The sequence below is a fragment of the Electrophorus electricus genome, chromosome 1, assembly GCF_013358815.1.
Source record: "Electrophorus electricus isolate fEleEle1 chromosome 1, fEleEle1.pri, whole genome shotgun sequence".
Classification (NCBI taxonomy): Eukaryota; Metazoa; Chordata; class Actinopteri; order Gymnotiformes; family Gymnotidae; genus Electrophorus; species Electrophorus electricus.
This window is the reverse complement of record NC_049535.1, coordinates 25,525,153-25,538,502: the sequence shown is the minus strand read 5'-3', so window position 1 is coordinate 25,538,502 and position 13,350 is coordinate 25,525,153. Positions and strand designations below refer to the sequence as shown.

The following is a 13,350-nucleotide window of genomic DNA, read 5'->3' as shown; positions in this document are numbered from 1 at the left end:
AAAAGCACAAAGTACTCTCATCTCCAGGACAACCAGTAAACGTTAGAGGAATGCCACACAACTACGCTTTTTCCAGTGGCATCAGCAACCGCACTGGGTCGTGCTGCTCCATCTGCTATAAGAGTGGATTTTCAAATTTTAAGTTTGTAAAATGGAATCAGACATTTTAAGGTTAACAAAACTGTACTCAAAAGCTGGACTTCTGAATGTTTTCATGCTCACTGCGCGTCCGCTCAGGGTATGCCAAAATCTGCCCAATACCGACGTCACGGCCGTTTAAAAAAATCGCCAGAGAGTCGTGACTGACATGCAACGTAACAACAAGAAGTTTTTTGGGCTCACACTATTCGGTCTGAGATGGAGAAATAGAGAAACTGAAACCCGACTTTAATGATTAATTACCATAAAAGGGTCGAGGCATTTTAAAGAACCTTACATTTTCGGAGATGTCCACCGCCGTTTCTCCAACAGACTCCTCTGCACTTTTCCCCACGGATCAATTGACAATCATTGTGGCTTCATGTAAGTGAAAGTCTTGCGCGCTATTCACAATATAATTTGTAGGATATTATAACCTTTTTTTCATCTGCCAAGCATAATTCTAACGACTGGACTATTTTAACTTTCTTTTAAAGTCTCATTATAAGGACTGTACGTGTTTCTTGTTGTTGTTGCTGTTGTTGTTTAATTACACTATAAGTTATATGTTTAGTAGGCTGCTATATATAGATGACATATTATTACATTCAGTGCAATAAAATGAGCTTATTGTATTTTTATAGACATGGTTGACCAATAACTGCCTAACATTACTGCTTCTTAATAACTAATACTATTAATGTGTATGTAAATTATTCCTTTCTGTTTAGCATTCAGTAGGTTGGCAAATAATCTGATTAATGGCAGTTAACACAAGCATCAAAAGCATGGTTAACTCTGATTGATGAGGTCCCTTTCTTTCCCCCACTCAGTTTCTTGTCTGGTGTTTTTTGTGGTGATTGTGCTGCTGCTGTCTCTCCTTTACCGGAAGGACCCTCTCTGCTGCAAAGTCAGGGCTTATCAGGACTCACGTGGAGATTTAGTAAGACTCATCTCCTCTTACTCACACTCGCTCACATTTCATCCTCAAACCACAATCAAGAGAGTCCAAAAGAGTGAAGAAGCCCAGTCAGGCTTATTTTGAGTTGTTTTGTTAAAGGAAGATTTACTCCTTTAGTTTGATCAAAAACTGTCTTGTGCATCAGTACAAACATTATGTGGATTACATTTTCAAAGTTATGTTGGAGACATCCCTGCTCTAGTTGTTTTTAGGAACTATTCCAAATGTTTTGACTTAGATATGTAGTTGTGTAACATCAGATACATCTAATCTATTATAACTATTTTTACACAAGACTGAATATAAGGAATTTTCTCAATAAATATTTTTGTGTTTTCATAAAATATAACAAACCTTTTGGTGATGCCAGAAGCACAATTCTCGAATAGTTCCAGCTACACCATTATCTATTACTGCCACCACCATCCCCTACACACACAATGGAACTGTGCAGGAGAAAGTAATATGTCATGGCTGTCAATGTCACGTGTTATCTCCACAAATAAATATCCTCCACTAAGCAGGATATAATGGCTTGATTGTTCCCATTGGTCTGTTCACTAGCAGCATACTGTATCTTGGCAAACATTACAGGGTAATCAGATCCATAAGTGTGGAGGAGGGAAACTCCCAGCATGCTGCTGGGTACTGGTGTTCTGACTGACCTCTTCTGCCCTGCTTGGGCTCACAGATGGTCCAACAGAGTTGGGTTATCTGACCCTAGAGCGGTGTGAATAGTGTAGAAACTCTCAATGAGTCCAGAACTGGGTGTTAAGTAACATTGTCCAATCTTACCAGTGTGTAATAAACATATATCTTCAGTATGTGATGTAGAACAAAAATGTATATTTCTGTTATATATGTGTGTTTATCTGTTTTTGTGTTGGTTTCTTTCTTTCCTTTCATGCTTAGTTTCTTGCTTTATGACTTTTTCTTTTAACAGTATTTTACAGACCAGTTTTTCTTACTCCGCAGTATTCCCACTGTTTTCCGCTTTAAAGCATCAATTCATGAATTTCTTGATAATTGTCTAAAGATTCAAATCCACTTTGCTGGCAGTGGGAAATCAGTGCACTGTACAGTGCAGGAATATGCTAAAACAAGGTCTGAAAAAGAGTTAGATATAAAACATAATAGATTACAGTTCCTTTTAAATGTTTGAATATAAGGATATTTTTTCTCCTCGCTTGGCCTTTAGCATATGCTGGTTGAAGTTTCGCCCTTTTCAATGGTTTGAGGCCAGTTTACAGTTATAATCTGATTAGAGGAAACTCGTCCCAGATCATTATCAAAAGGTAACTTTAATTCTTGATGTTATTGGGCTGGAAATGTCCCTGCTGTCACAGTTCACAGTCGAGCAATAACATTATCAGTGTTTCCTCTTCCTGCTTTGTGTCAATCTTACCAGGCTCCCAGGAGGGACCCAGTGTTTATCTTAGTAGGGCAGAATTGAGGCTCCCCTAGTCTTCCTCTAATCTAAAGGAAAAACATGGCCACCTCCTGCTATATATTTAGCTCTGGAATGAATGGGCAGATGCTAATGTCATGTCAGGAAGAAACACAGGTTGCTGTTCTAAGCACATTTTGGTCCCTACAACTCTTGTCAGGCCATCCTCAATAATGGCTGTAAACTCATAATGAAAAAAAAATTAACTCATAATACTGTAATCATAATCATAAGGACCCTTTTGGAAATGCTTACTCTTAGTCAGGCGACTTCACTTTTTTCTTTTTTGTCGCAAACTTATACCTCCCCTATTCTAAAGCACTTTTCCCATGAATTGCAGTTAGACCCTCCTGTAGTTGTGGGGGGAGGTATGAAGAGACAAAAGCTTTACTTTAAATCGGGCACTGAAAAAGGCACACCACCGAAAAAGTCCTCCCCCGACTTCAGCCCTGATTTTACACGCTTGTGCTTTTTCACACTGCCTGAATTAGGGGCCAAACAAAAGGGTGTCTCTCTCTTTCTCTCTTTTTTTTTTAGAACAGCCAAGACTCTTGAAAGTGTGAACCAACGAGGAGAAGGTGACCCCTGACCTTGCCTTTGCCAAACGCCACCTTGTTTCCTTCTATCCTTGTCAGGAGGGGTGGTGGAAAAGGTCAAAGCGTGTCACAGTGAATGACGTCACATGCCCTGTCCCTGTCACGCAGCTCTATACAAGTTTTATAGACTGCAGAAGTGCAGACCAGCCCCTGTTACCATCTCTTAAGCCAGCACTGTAGGAGGTCCCACTGAAAGTAGAGCTCACACTATAAGAGACGCTTCACCTCACACCACCTCTCACATGCATGCATGTCACCTCAACTGACAAACGACTGTGCTGTACTGCTGCACTGGTGACATACGGGGCCGTAAAAGCGAAGCACGCTCATTAAGTGGTACCTGCTGGAGGAACAAGAGAGGAACAGAAAGAGGCTTTTAAATGGCCAGTTTCTGGGGAGGGCTACTGAGGGCCTGGATGACACAGTAAGACACTGCATTGTCTTTGGACACAAAGACTCCCATTTAGGTACAGGGTAATCACCTAGTGTCCGGCTGGGCCAGCAGAATTCCCCGGGGTCATACAGTGGTGCCCTGCCATAATCTTGTTTGGGATGAGGACGGGTGGCCACAAGGAAGTCATTTGGAGGTCCTCTAAATGGCATTATAATTTATGGCTGGCTAAAGGTCTGGGTTGAACATTGTAGAAGTGAGGACAGGGAAGGACTTGATGACAATTCACAAAAGAGGACATGATTTCATATCTGTGTCTTCTTGTTGCCTGACAGCGAATGAATATAGCAGCCCTTTAAATACTGTGTCAGTGATTTCTGTGGTGTACTTTTTCTTCAAAAGAGTTAGCCTGTCTAAAGTTATGCTAATAACCTTTCTACAGGAGGCCCCTTCTCAGTATTACAGCAGCAGACAAACTCTGGTGGGCTCACCTTGTGCTGAACTGCCTCATACCACGAGGCATGACAACTCAAACACTCAGGTATCTTTAAAAGAAATCTATCTCCCCTTCACATACTGGCATGTTTAGAAATTGTGGTGAATAAGATAATATTAGAATAATTGATGTGGTTGCATTTCTAATGATCATATTGCCCACTGGTCAATATCCTTCATCCTCCAATCACAACTCTTCATCCATTCATCAGTCAGGGCAGTTGTTCTATGTTGGCCTGCCCAGCATGTACCGCCTCCCAGACCTGGACCCTCCCCTGCCCCGTCTACCCTCCTATGAGAGTGTGCGCAAAAAGGACCGGCAGCGGCAGATCCACATGATGATAGCTGACCGCTTCGGCCTGAACGGACCCATGACAACAGAGGTGAGTCCCTTTGGAATGGCAACTGGATTAGGTGTTATTCAGCACATTTCACCTCCAGGGTCAGTTATGATAATCAAATCACTTGTGGTTGTGTCCTAATGCTGGCCCAGAGTTAGCGGTCCCATCTGCTCTATAACTGTAGTAAATAAGAATGAATTGGTGTGTAAATTCTGCTCGGTTTCGCAGCACTCATAGGAGCGTGACAGCACAGTGTGATCTTCACACACAAATAGCAGCTCTAACCCCTCACCTGCGCTGTTGCCATGACACACAGGATGTTAATTTCAATGCCCTTTGATGTTGATTTTGTGGTGTGCTGTATGAGCCAGGAGTTACACACGAGCACACAAACTAATGGAGAAAAAAAGGCCTGTCAAGCACAATTAAAGCCAGCCTCCTGAAAAGTAAACAGCAGAGGAGAATGCAGCTTATTGTCCTTTTCTCTCTTTCTCTCCTCCCTGTGACCCTGTCAGTGGGTGGACCCTTCCGCCCCCTCATTCTGTCACTCACGGGACGTTTCCCTCACACACCAAGGGATATTACTTTAGCCTAATTATGTTGTCCGTTCCAAGAACATGGACTGCAGGTTACACTCCAGAAATGAGCACTGCCTTGTTACATGCCTTGAGAGTAGGCTTGGGGCTACTAGATAAGAGGTATTAAAAGATAACCTGGCCCAGCTGAGAGAGAGAGAGAGAGAGAGAGAGAGAGAGAGACCCAATAGAGAGTGAGAGAGAGAGAGAGAGAGAGAGAGAGAGAGACCTCTCTGAGAGACAGACTCTGAGAGCAGCTGCATGATGATGCAGGAGCCAAGAAGTGAGAGCATTGTAGCTAAGCAAATCTGTTATGTAAATACTTGCAGAATGCGTTACAGCAAGTTTTTACATTTGAAGACATAGTAGGTCACATTAGGTCTCTATAATGGCAGCAGCAATAAGAAATTTGCCTGCCTTGGGCAAATTATATACATAATCCTTTAAATAATTCATGAATGCCTTTACAAAAAGCAAACTTCAGTGAAATGACTGAAAATTTCATAACATCAAGGGAACAAATCTACTTTGGTGGAGTAGATTTACGAATATATTTTGGATTTTAGAGATTAACCTCTTCTCATCATGTCTGTTTCTCATTGCAGCCTCCTCCCACATACGAGGAGAGCATTCGCCAATCTGTTCAGTCCCTCGACATTCCATTTGACACCATGTCATCGGTAGCTGTGCCACATGCTCTTTTGAACCTTCAGCCTCCTGTGGATACCTTACCTCTATATGAGGCACTACCTCAGAGCACAGCTTCACCTGGTACCCACAACACCCCTCAACCAGATTAAGCCACAGTTTGGATATACTATCACCAGGGCACACTGGCAGAGCAAAGTCAGATTCCACTGTAACCTCCACTCCAATTGTTTTTTTTTTTCAAAGGCCAAAGGAGTAAAGCAAACCGAGAGCCATGAGGAGACTGGTGTCATTATGCAGGCCTTATGCAACTCACACAGAAGTCTGAAGCACACCTTCCATGTGTTAGAAGCACATCCTACTGACTGGAGCTTTGTTTACGAATGACTCTTCACACCAGGGCAGGAAAAACATGGGATTTGACTGTAGCGTTTCTGCACTGGGCATGTGCAGAAAACTACATAACAAGAAAGCTGTGTAAATAGCAAACAGCCGCAATGCAGCTTGATATATGTGGCTTAACTTGATATATGTGGCTTAACTCTGAATCACTATGCAATCTCAGGGAACATACAGACTTTATGTACTAGAGGTAAAGAGTGATCTTGAGACTACCTGAGATGGCAGGTTCATCTCACACCAAAGAGCCACTTAATATTTTATTTTTTTTTTTTTTATTATTTTTTTTTTTACATTTTGTCTTTCATTGTCTGAAATTTACCAGCACAAACTGGGAATCATTGCTGTTATCCTCTTTTATATTTTTCTGACTCTTGGAAATTGTCTCATGTTTTCTGATTATAAATTCTGATGCCTCAGCATGACACGTACACTAGTGTGTGCATCAAAGAACTGTACAATTTCAGGAAATGAGAACTTGTACAAACATTTCCCTAAATAAAGTATGAATTTCTGATCTGTGATCTCTCAGACCATATTTTAGGTACCGTGACAGCAGCCTTTCAGAAATTATGTTTCGAATCAGGGGATTAGGATTTTAGTCTGAGAATTTTAGTCTGAGAAACAAAAAAGGAAACAAGCTACTGCTCATGTGAATCTGGATTAAAACAGTGGGCCCTCCTTAACTGAATCATGCCGAGGTTAAAGCTGCCCTACTAAATCTTGTTGTGTGTGTCTGAGTTTGTGTTAATTAACATCCCTAAATATATGCACAGATTTGATGACAATTTTGTTGAGCAGTGTACCTAGAGTTTGGTATGGGTTGGCTTTGCTTTGCATTCACAAATAGTTTCTCATTTGCAAAAATCCATTTTCAACAAATTTGAATGCCCATGGGCAGGGAATGAGTGGGATGGCATTTGAATGAGTGGAATGGGGGGTCAGTAGTATAAGTGTTTAAGGTACTCAACTTGTAATCGGAAGGTTGCCAGTTCAAGCCCCACCCCTGCCAAGTTGAAACTGTTGGGCTCCTGAGCAAGACCCTTAACTGTCAGTTGTTCAAGTTCTACTCAGCTATGGTTGTAAGTTGCTTTGGATAAAACCATCAGCTAAATGCCGTAAATCTAGCACAACGTCTTAAATAATGACAACTGTGAAAGGTGATCGCATGTTAGTTATTAATATGTAATTTACTTATCTATTAATATTTGTAGTACTTATGTACATCATATCTTGTCAAAGTAAGAGTTAATGTGGTGCGGTACGAATGGTACAGGTGTGATTTGTGGAGAGTTGCAATGTGTTGTGGCATTACCCTTAACTCACCTTAAACCTCCCCTTTCTGAGGTCTGCTGCTTCTCTGTCACAGGGGGTTGGGGGTGGGGTGCTGAGTCAGCGTTTGTCAAATCACGACTCCTGGCGGGCATATGCAGAAGCAGCCTCTTGATTCAGGCTGGCTATCTGCCTTCAAAATAAGTTCTCAAGTACTGAAGCCATGTTTCCAGCAGAGCTCTTCAGGCGTCCATTGTCCTGATCTGGTTGGTGTCCTAATGAGAGACAAGTAGCAAAGAGCTGTATGCCACTACTGATGAACAGCACAGCTGGTGCTAGCCCTCAGGGTGAGGGGCATAGCTGTGGGAATGACATGTGTCAGCTCTGGCCTAAATGAAGACACAGGGAACGTCACAGTTTGGTAATCTCTTAAACCTTCCCTCTTAGTGCACCAATCCAGCTCAGGTCATTGATCTTCTAGGACATGACCCATTAAAGTGAAGAGCCGTGGGGAGAGGCTGCTCAGTTCTGACACCTCATTAGTGTCCAGAGGCTGGTTCAGAGCTGGTTCAGAGCACCTAAACAGAAAAGGGCTCCTTTGGATTAGCTGCCTTGTTTAAGGATCTCTAATAACTGGAGAAAAGGCAATGATGAAAATAATGGTAGTTCTTTGTTTGATTTATTCTCTGGCCCTCCACTATGGACAAAATACTGTGGACATAATATAGCCTATTCACATATATTAGCAGTGGCGTTAGCTAATACTAACAGGTGTTGTTTATTTTACAGTTATCAGTGTAATACTTTAGTAAATCTTTTATGTTAATTACAAATGTCATATCACAATGAAGTTTAAGCAAGCAATTTGACATAATACACAATAGGCTGTAGGACTGAGACATAGCAATATTTCATAACAACAACAACAACAACAACAACAACAAAAATAATACATAAATTAAATAATACGATTAAAATGTTGTGACAACCCACGTATAAATGTCCCGTACAGCCCCAACAAACATGGCGTGATACTCTACCCGCCACGTCGAGCGCTGCATCCGGAAATATCCGAATCATGTTCGGCTGACTGAAGCGTCTGTATGTAAACAAGGTCAAGTATTCACCGCAGTGCTCGCTGTCAGTTGCACAGCTGACCAGTTGTACTGTCGACGTCTGATTTAAACCTTAGGATAAAGAACAGCTTTACAGGTAGGACATTATATGCATAAAGTCTTGTGTATAAGCCATGCCAAAATGTTTCTGCAATTTCTGTTCATTTTTACGGAGAAAAGCAGCAGTATTATTTTTTTCGACACATGCCAAAATAACACGGCACTGTTTACATATGTGACAATGAGATGTCACGCGGAATACCTGGGGGGCGATAGACGTTGCAATGTCGTTCAAGGGCACTGGCTCATCCATATACATGTTGGCTCCTGAGCTGTGGCGCAGTGTCATATTCCATTTTTATTGTTCGATTGCCTGTCCGGACGGATTGAACTGGGTCACCTCAGAGGTAGGTAGAGGGTATAATCAATTAGATCAATTACTTGCGTTTCCTAAAATGTCGTGGTAGCTGTAAAATGGTTGTCTAAAAGTTATTATCCATAAATATCAATAGTATTTTTAGCTAGGCTGTAGCAATTTCATGATATATAAGAAGCTGCATATTTTCAGCTGCATATGATCTCATTTTTCATGTCTGTTCATTAAGTTGATTTAAAAATAGTTATTTGTCATTTTTAATGCATAGTAGAAAGCAGATGCTGCATTTTACTCATTTTCTTTTTTGAAAGAGTAAAATGTTTTCAACTCTGCATGTAATTTTACATTATTTAGAGTGGAGATAAAACTGAGCAGAGTTGTTCTGCACTGGTGTGATAAATTAATTCCTCCCTCATTATCTCAGGTACTCTGATAGGCCTTCAGACAGTTTTTTTTTAAACCTACTGGGCTAGTCCTCTGCAGAGTGCCATGCTGTCTCAGATCAAGTGCAGACTGCCAAGTGATGACAACAGGGTTTGCAGTCTTGCCTCCGTAAGACTTTTAAGCCCCCATCTTAAAATTTTAATGGGTACAGACTGACCTCAAATGACCCAAAATCCTAAAGTCATACGCCTATACATTAATGAAGCCATTGACTACCTAGCACTTCATAGGAAGGTGAAATGAACATGCTTGAGGCTTTATCTTATATTAATGAATATGCACCAATGGGGGAAAAGTTTGTAAATAATGTTATTTATGAAGTTTCATGCAAATTAATTTCTTAAGTTTAAGCCTAACTGCATCTTTTAATAATCCCTTTTTCACTAACCATTTCCCATTTAATGTATTAATTTAATTAATTTAATTTATTCCCATTTAATAATTAACCATAATATTTTTATGTATTAGGGCTTTCAAATCACCCCGGTACACATCATGAACTATTTTAGTTTGGACTTTGTAATCTACAAGTGTTTCATAATTATTATTATTAGTATTACCTCGGACATAACTATTCTACTCTCCAAAAGCCTAATACCAGTTTAATTTAATGTAAACCATGAAAAAAGCTGACATATATGGGCAAGTTGACCTTAAAATTTTATTCTGATTGTTTTGACTGAGATGCAGTCATGCATTGCAAGTCTGTTTAATGTTTAGTGATTAAAAGACAAATGATTGAAAACCATTCCTGTAATAGCCTTTTTAATCTTTTGGTTCTGTCAGTTTATCTGACTGGAACCATGGACATATCATTGTATCAAAACAAACAAAGGTCCATGCAGATTACTGTAAATCAATTGCTAATCTTAAAGAAAGGTATTGTATAATTATTATTGTACAATACACATGAAGCATCATGTATCACCTTCCATTTGAGTTCTTCAGAAAGATTACTTCTTAACATATATTGCTACTGTGTCCTTATGATTACAACAGACATGTTTTGCTTTTGGGGGGTTATTTCAGTGCAGAGCTGCCAAGATGATGCAGTGTCTTCAGTTCCTTGTTGAGCCTGCTAAGAACATCACAGTCAAGTTTAAGGTACCTGAAAAACCTGAAGAGTTTTTCTACCAATGCCTAAACTATGTCAAAGTAACTCAGACATTTTACAAGCTGAGGGAGTCAGTCACAGTAAAATCAACAGAATAAAGCCCAGAGTTAGGAATGATTGTGTGGGATATGTCACTGTATGTGCAAGTTTCAGTGGTTTTTTAGATTGCATAACAGCTTGATTAACTGTCTTTTTGGGTGGTTTTGGTTACTAGTTTGATAACTGCAAATCAGACTGGGAGTTTGAGGGGTAGAAATTTAGGAAAAGAGAAGAGGCGCAGGCGTGAGGTGCATTATGATGAGGTTTAGAAACTTTGTTAGAAACAGAAAGTCTTTCAGAGTGACATTGATGGTCTGCATTAGACTAGCTTCTCAGAATACACCTCTCACCATTGCTGTATGCTACTTAGCTAAATCATTATTGCTACACTATGTATTTTTCACTGAAACCCACGGAATCCATGTGAGCAGGAATCTCGCCAGAAAGCAAAAAATGAGAAGCGAGAGCTCCTGGACGACAACCAGCAGTTCATTGTATGCCTGGCCAAAGACCTGAGCAGAGTGTGCCAGGTAGAGTAATACACAACACACCATCCACACACTACAGAACACAGCCTTAACAGTCATAGACACAAAATGGATGTGAAAGTGAAAAATGTACCTTGAGAAAAAGAATTGTACTGCATAAAATCACCCATGAACAGTGATATTAATCCAATCCTGTGCCTGGTTGGACCCAAGAGGTCGGAAGTGCTGGAGCACATTGCCAGCTCTGAAGATATCTGGCCCTCAGTCACCTGCAGGGCTGTCATACTGGAGTGGGCCTCCATGCTGGAGAGCAAGGTAGAGCACTACAGACATATGTAGGCATGCCACTTATACAGCTTCACTTAGGACCACACAACACAACATGAAAAGTAAACTGAACTTCTTGAAGTGCATTTCCATCGTAGACTAGTAGCCATTTTGAATTAACATCTTATCATCTACATTATATTAGTCAATAACATGCATATAAGTGTATGAACTTCGCATTGAAATGTGGCCCCATCAGGAAAGGCCAGTGCAGACTGATGGCTGGCCAGAGAAGGGTGACTGGAAGGAGCTGGCTCTGAGCAGCGAGCAAAATGTTGAGAGCGCAAAGACGCTCATCTTTAACTGGACCAAGGACCTGAGGGCACAGCCAGAGGTAAACATGTCTAAAGATCAAAATTAAACATTTTCTCTCCTACTTTATCTCTGCCTGAAACAGAGGACAGTTTTTTTTCTCATAGGGGCTTGAATTGACTGAGCATACAGCTTAATGTTCAGCATTTGCATTGTATGTTTTGTGGCAGAGGTTGGTGTGGGTCAGCCTACACCCACGTTTTCTCTTCCTCTCTCCGTAGCAGAGTGTGTGGCCAGGGGAGCAGGTGGTGGCAGCACTGGAGGATCTGGAGAAGCAGTGGAGACGAGGTCACTTGGCCACTCTGCAGTCTGCCATGGAGCTGGTCTTCTGGGCCCTACTTTTGAAAGAGCTGAACAAGGTGCAAAAGAACCAACAAGAGAGTGCGAGACACACAGAGGGGGCAGAGGTCAGCAGGTGAATCTGTTTGTTTTCACATGACAGGTTTCTAACTGAATTGTTGGTGTTTCAGGAGTACATTCCCCAGCAGTGGCTCATTTGGAAGCAGAAGAGTCAGAAAATAGGTAGGTGGACTTGTTCTTTGCTCTTTTTTCAAATTAATTATTTGAAAAAAATTGAAATGCTATTTTTAAAATGAGGTACATTATATTTTTAAATTATTATTTTCAGGTGCAATTCCTTACATTCCTCAAAGTGGTAAGTCAGACAAGTGATTATGATCTTTATCATCATCCTTATTTATATTGTGAAATTAAGCATGTTTTTCCTTACTACTAGTATGGGACTGGATCTCCAAGGCTGCAGGTAAGTCATCAATGAACTCTGAAGTTAAATCATAAGATCCATGTACAGAATGTCACTTCTAGCCTGTTTGCCCAACCACAGTGGAGGTGACCCTGGACCTGGACACTGCCAACCCGGACCTGCTGATCTCAGATGACGAGAAACGCATGCGCTGTGGCACTGACCGCCAAGATGTTCCCAACTACCACCAGCGCTTCGATGGCTGGTGGTGCGCGGTGGCGGCAGACGGTTTCAGCTCGGGCCGCCGCTACTGGGAGGCGGACGTGGGAGAAATGGATTGGCGCCTGGGTGTGGCCAAGGAATCGGCACTGCGAAAGGGCTTCAAGTCCCTCAATACACATACAGGCTACTTGACCCTGCGACTGGAGAGAGGCTCCGAGCTCAAGGCTCTGACCGTGCCCTTCACAGCCCTGCCTGCCAGCCTCATCCCCCGCAGGGTGGCCATCCACCTGGATTACGACAAGGGCCAGCTGTCCTTCTACAATGCAGAGAGCCACGCCCATATCTACACGTACAACGAGAGCTTCGACGAGAAACTCTTCCCCCTCTTCGGCACAGTGGAGATGGCAAAGGACCTTATTATCCGGTCGCCGGGTGATAGGAGCCAATGCCTGTGTCCAGGCATGTGTTTGTGGGGCTGAGGGTGTCCTTGATTTGAGCCAGACCCATGGCTTTAGCTCATCACAGCACTCCTTATATTAATTAGATCACTGGTAATAACAGTCTTCTAGGGAATGACAAATCCATAGCTCTGTGAACACCAGCTCTTGAGCACCCAGTTTGGTTACAGGCTACCATTGCTGCTGCTTCTGTTGTATTTACTGTACTGCTGCTTGCTGTATGCACCTTATTAGAAAGCAGCCTGCTTACCTTCTTGTCCATCTAACAAGTTTGTTTATATGGTAAATGGAGGTGTACATGTGGTGTGGGACAGTAATCCTGCCATGATACTTTGTGAATAGTGAATCTGAATAAATTCACTTATGTTGGAAATTCACTTTATTGTGCTGTTTGAACTTTCCTGGGTAGAGTTCTAGACATGCTAAATGATCATAGGCAGTAAGCTTAAATTCACTTTATGTTACTGGAACCTTCAGTTTACATATGGC

The 13,350-nt window shown here is 41.6% G+C and overlaps 2 protein-coding genes across 5 annotated transcripts; both read left to right on the top strand.

Annotated features, from left to right (window-relative positions):
- Positions 1-91: 91 nt before the first annotated feature.
- si:ch73-364h19.1 lies at positions 92-6,587 on the top strand. The gene is made up of 6 exons (XM_027006626.2): positions 92-522; positions 972-1,081; positions 3,976-4,074; positions 4,241-4,411; positions 5,550-5,715; positions 5,839-6,587. Exons 1-6 carry the CDS (start codon positions 447-449, stop codon positions 5,868-5,870), a joined length of 654 nt encoding a protein of 217 aa, XP_026862427.2. The 5' UTR covers positions 92-446; the 3' UTR covers positions 5,871-6,587.
- Positions 6,588-8,356: 1,769 nt separating this feature from the next.
- si:ch211-120g10.1 (butyrophilin subfamily 3 member A3) lies at positions 8,357-13,238 on the top strand. 4 transcript variants are annotated; one of them, XM_027006624.2, is made up of 10 exons: positions 8,357-8,475; positions 10,233-10,302; positions 10,783-10,881; positions 11,053-11,154; positions 11,366-11,500; positions 11,700-11,837; positions 11,949-12,000; positions 12,107-12,133; positions 12,215-12,241; positions 12,323-13,238. In XM_027006624.2, exons 2-10 carry the CDS (start codon positions 10,243-10,245, stop codon positions 12,880-12,882), a joined length of 1,200 nt encoding a protein of 399 aa, XP_026862425.2. In that variant the 5' UTR covers positions 8,357-8,475; positions 10,233-10,242; the 3' UTR covers positions 12,883-13,238. The 4 variants fall into 4 exon arrangements, with proteins under 4 accessions (XP_026862425.2, XP_026862424.2, XP_035387744.1 ...); XM_027006623.2 differs by having other exon boundaries at positions 10,228-10,302; XM_035531851.1 differs by lacking the exon at positions 8,357-8,475 and adding an exon at positions 8,648-8,785 and having other exon boundaries at positions 10,228-10,302.
- The last annotated feature ends 112 nt before the right edge of the window (positions 13,239-13,350 follow it).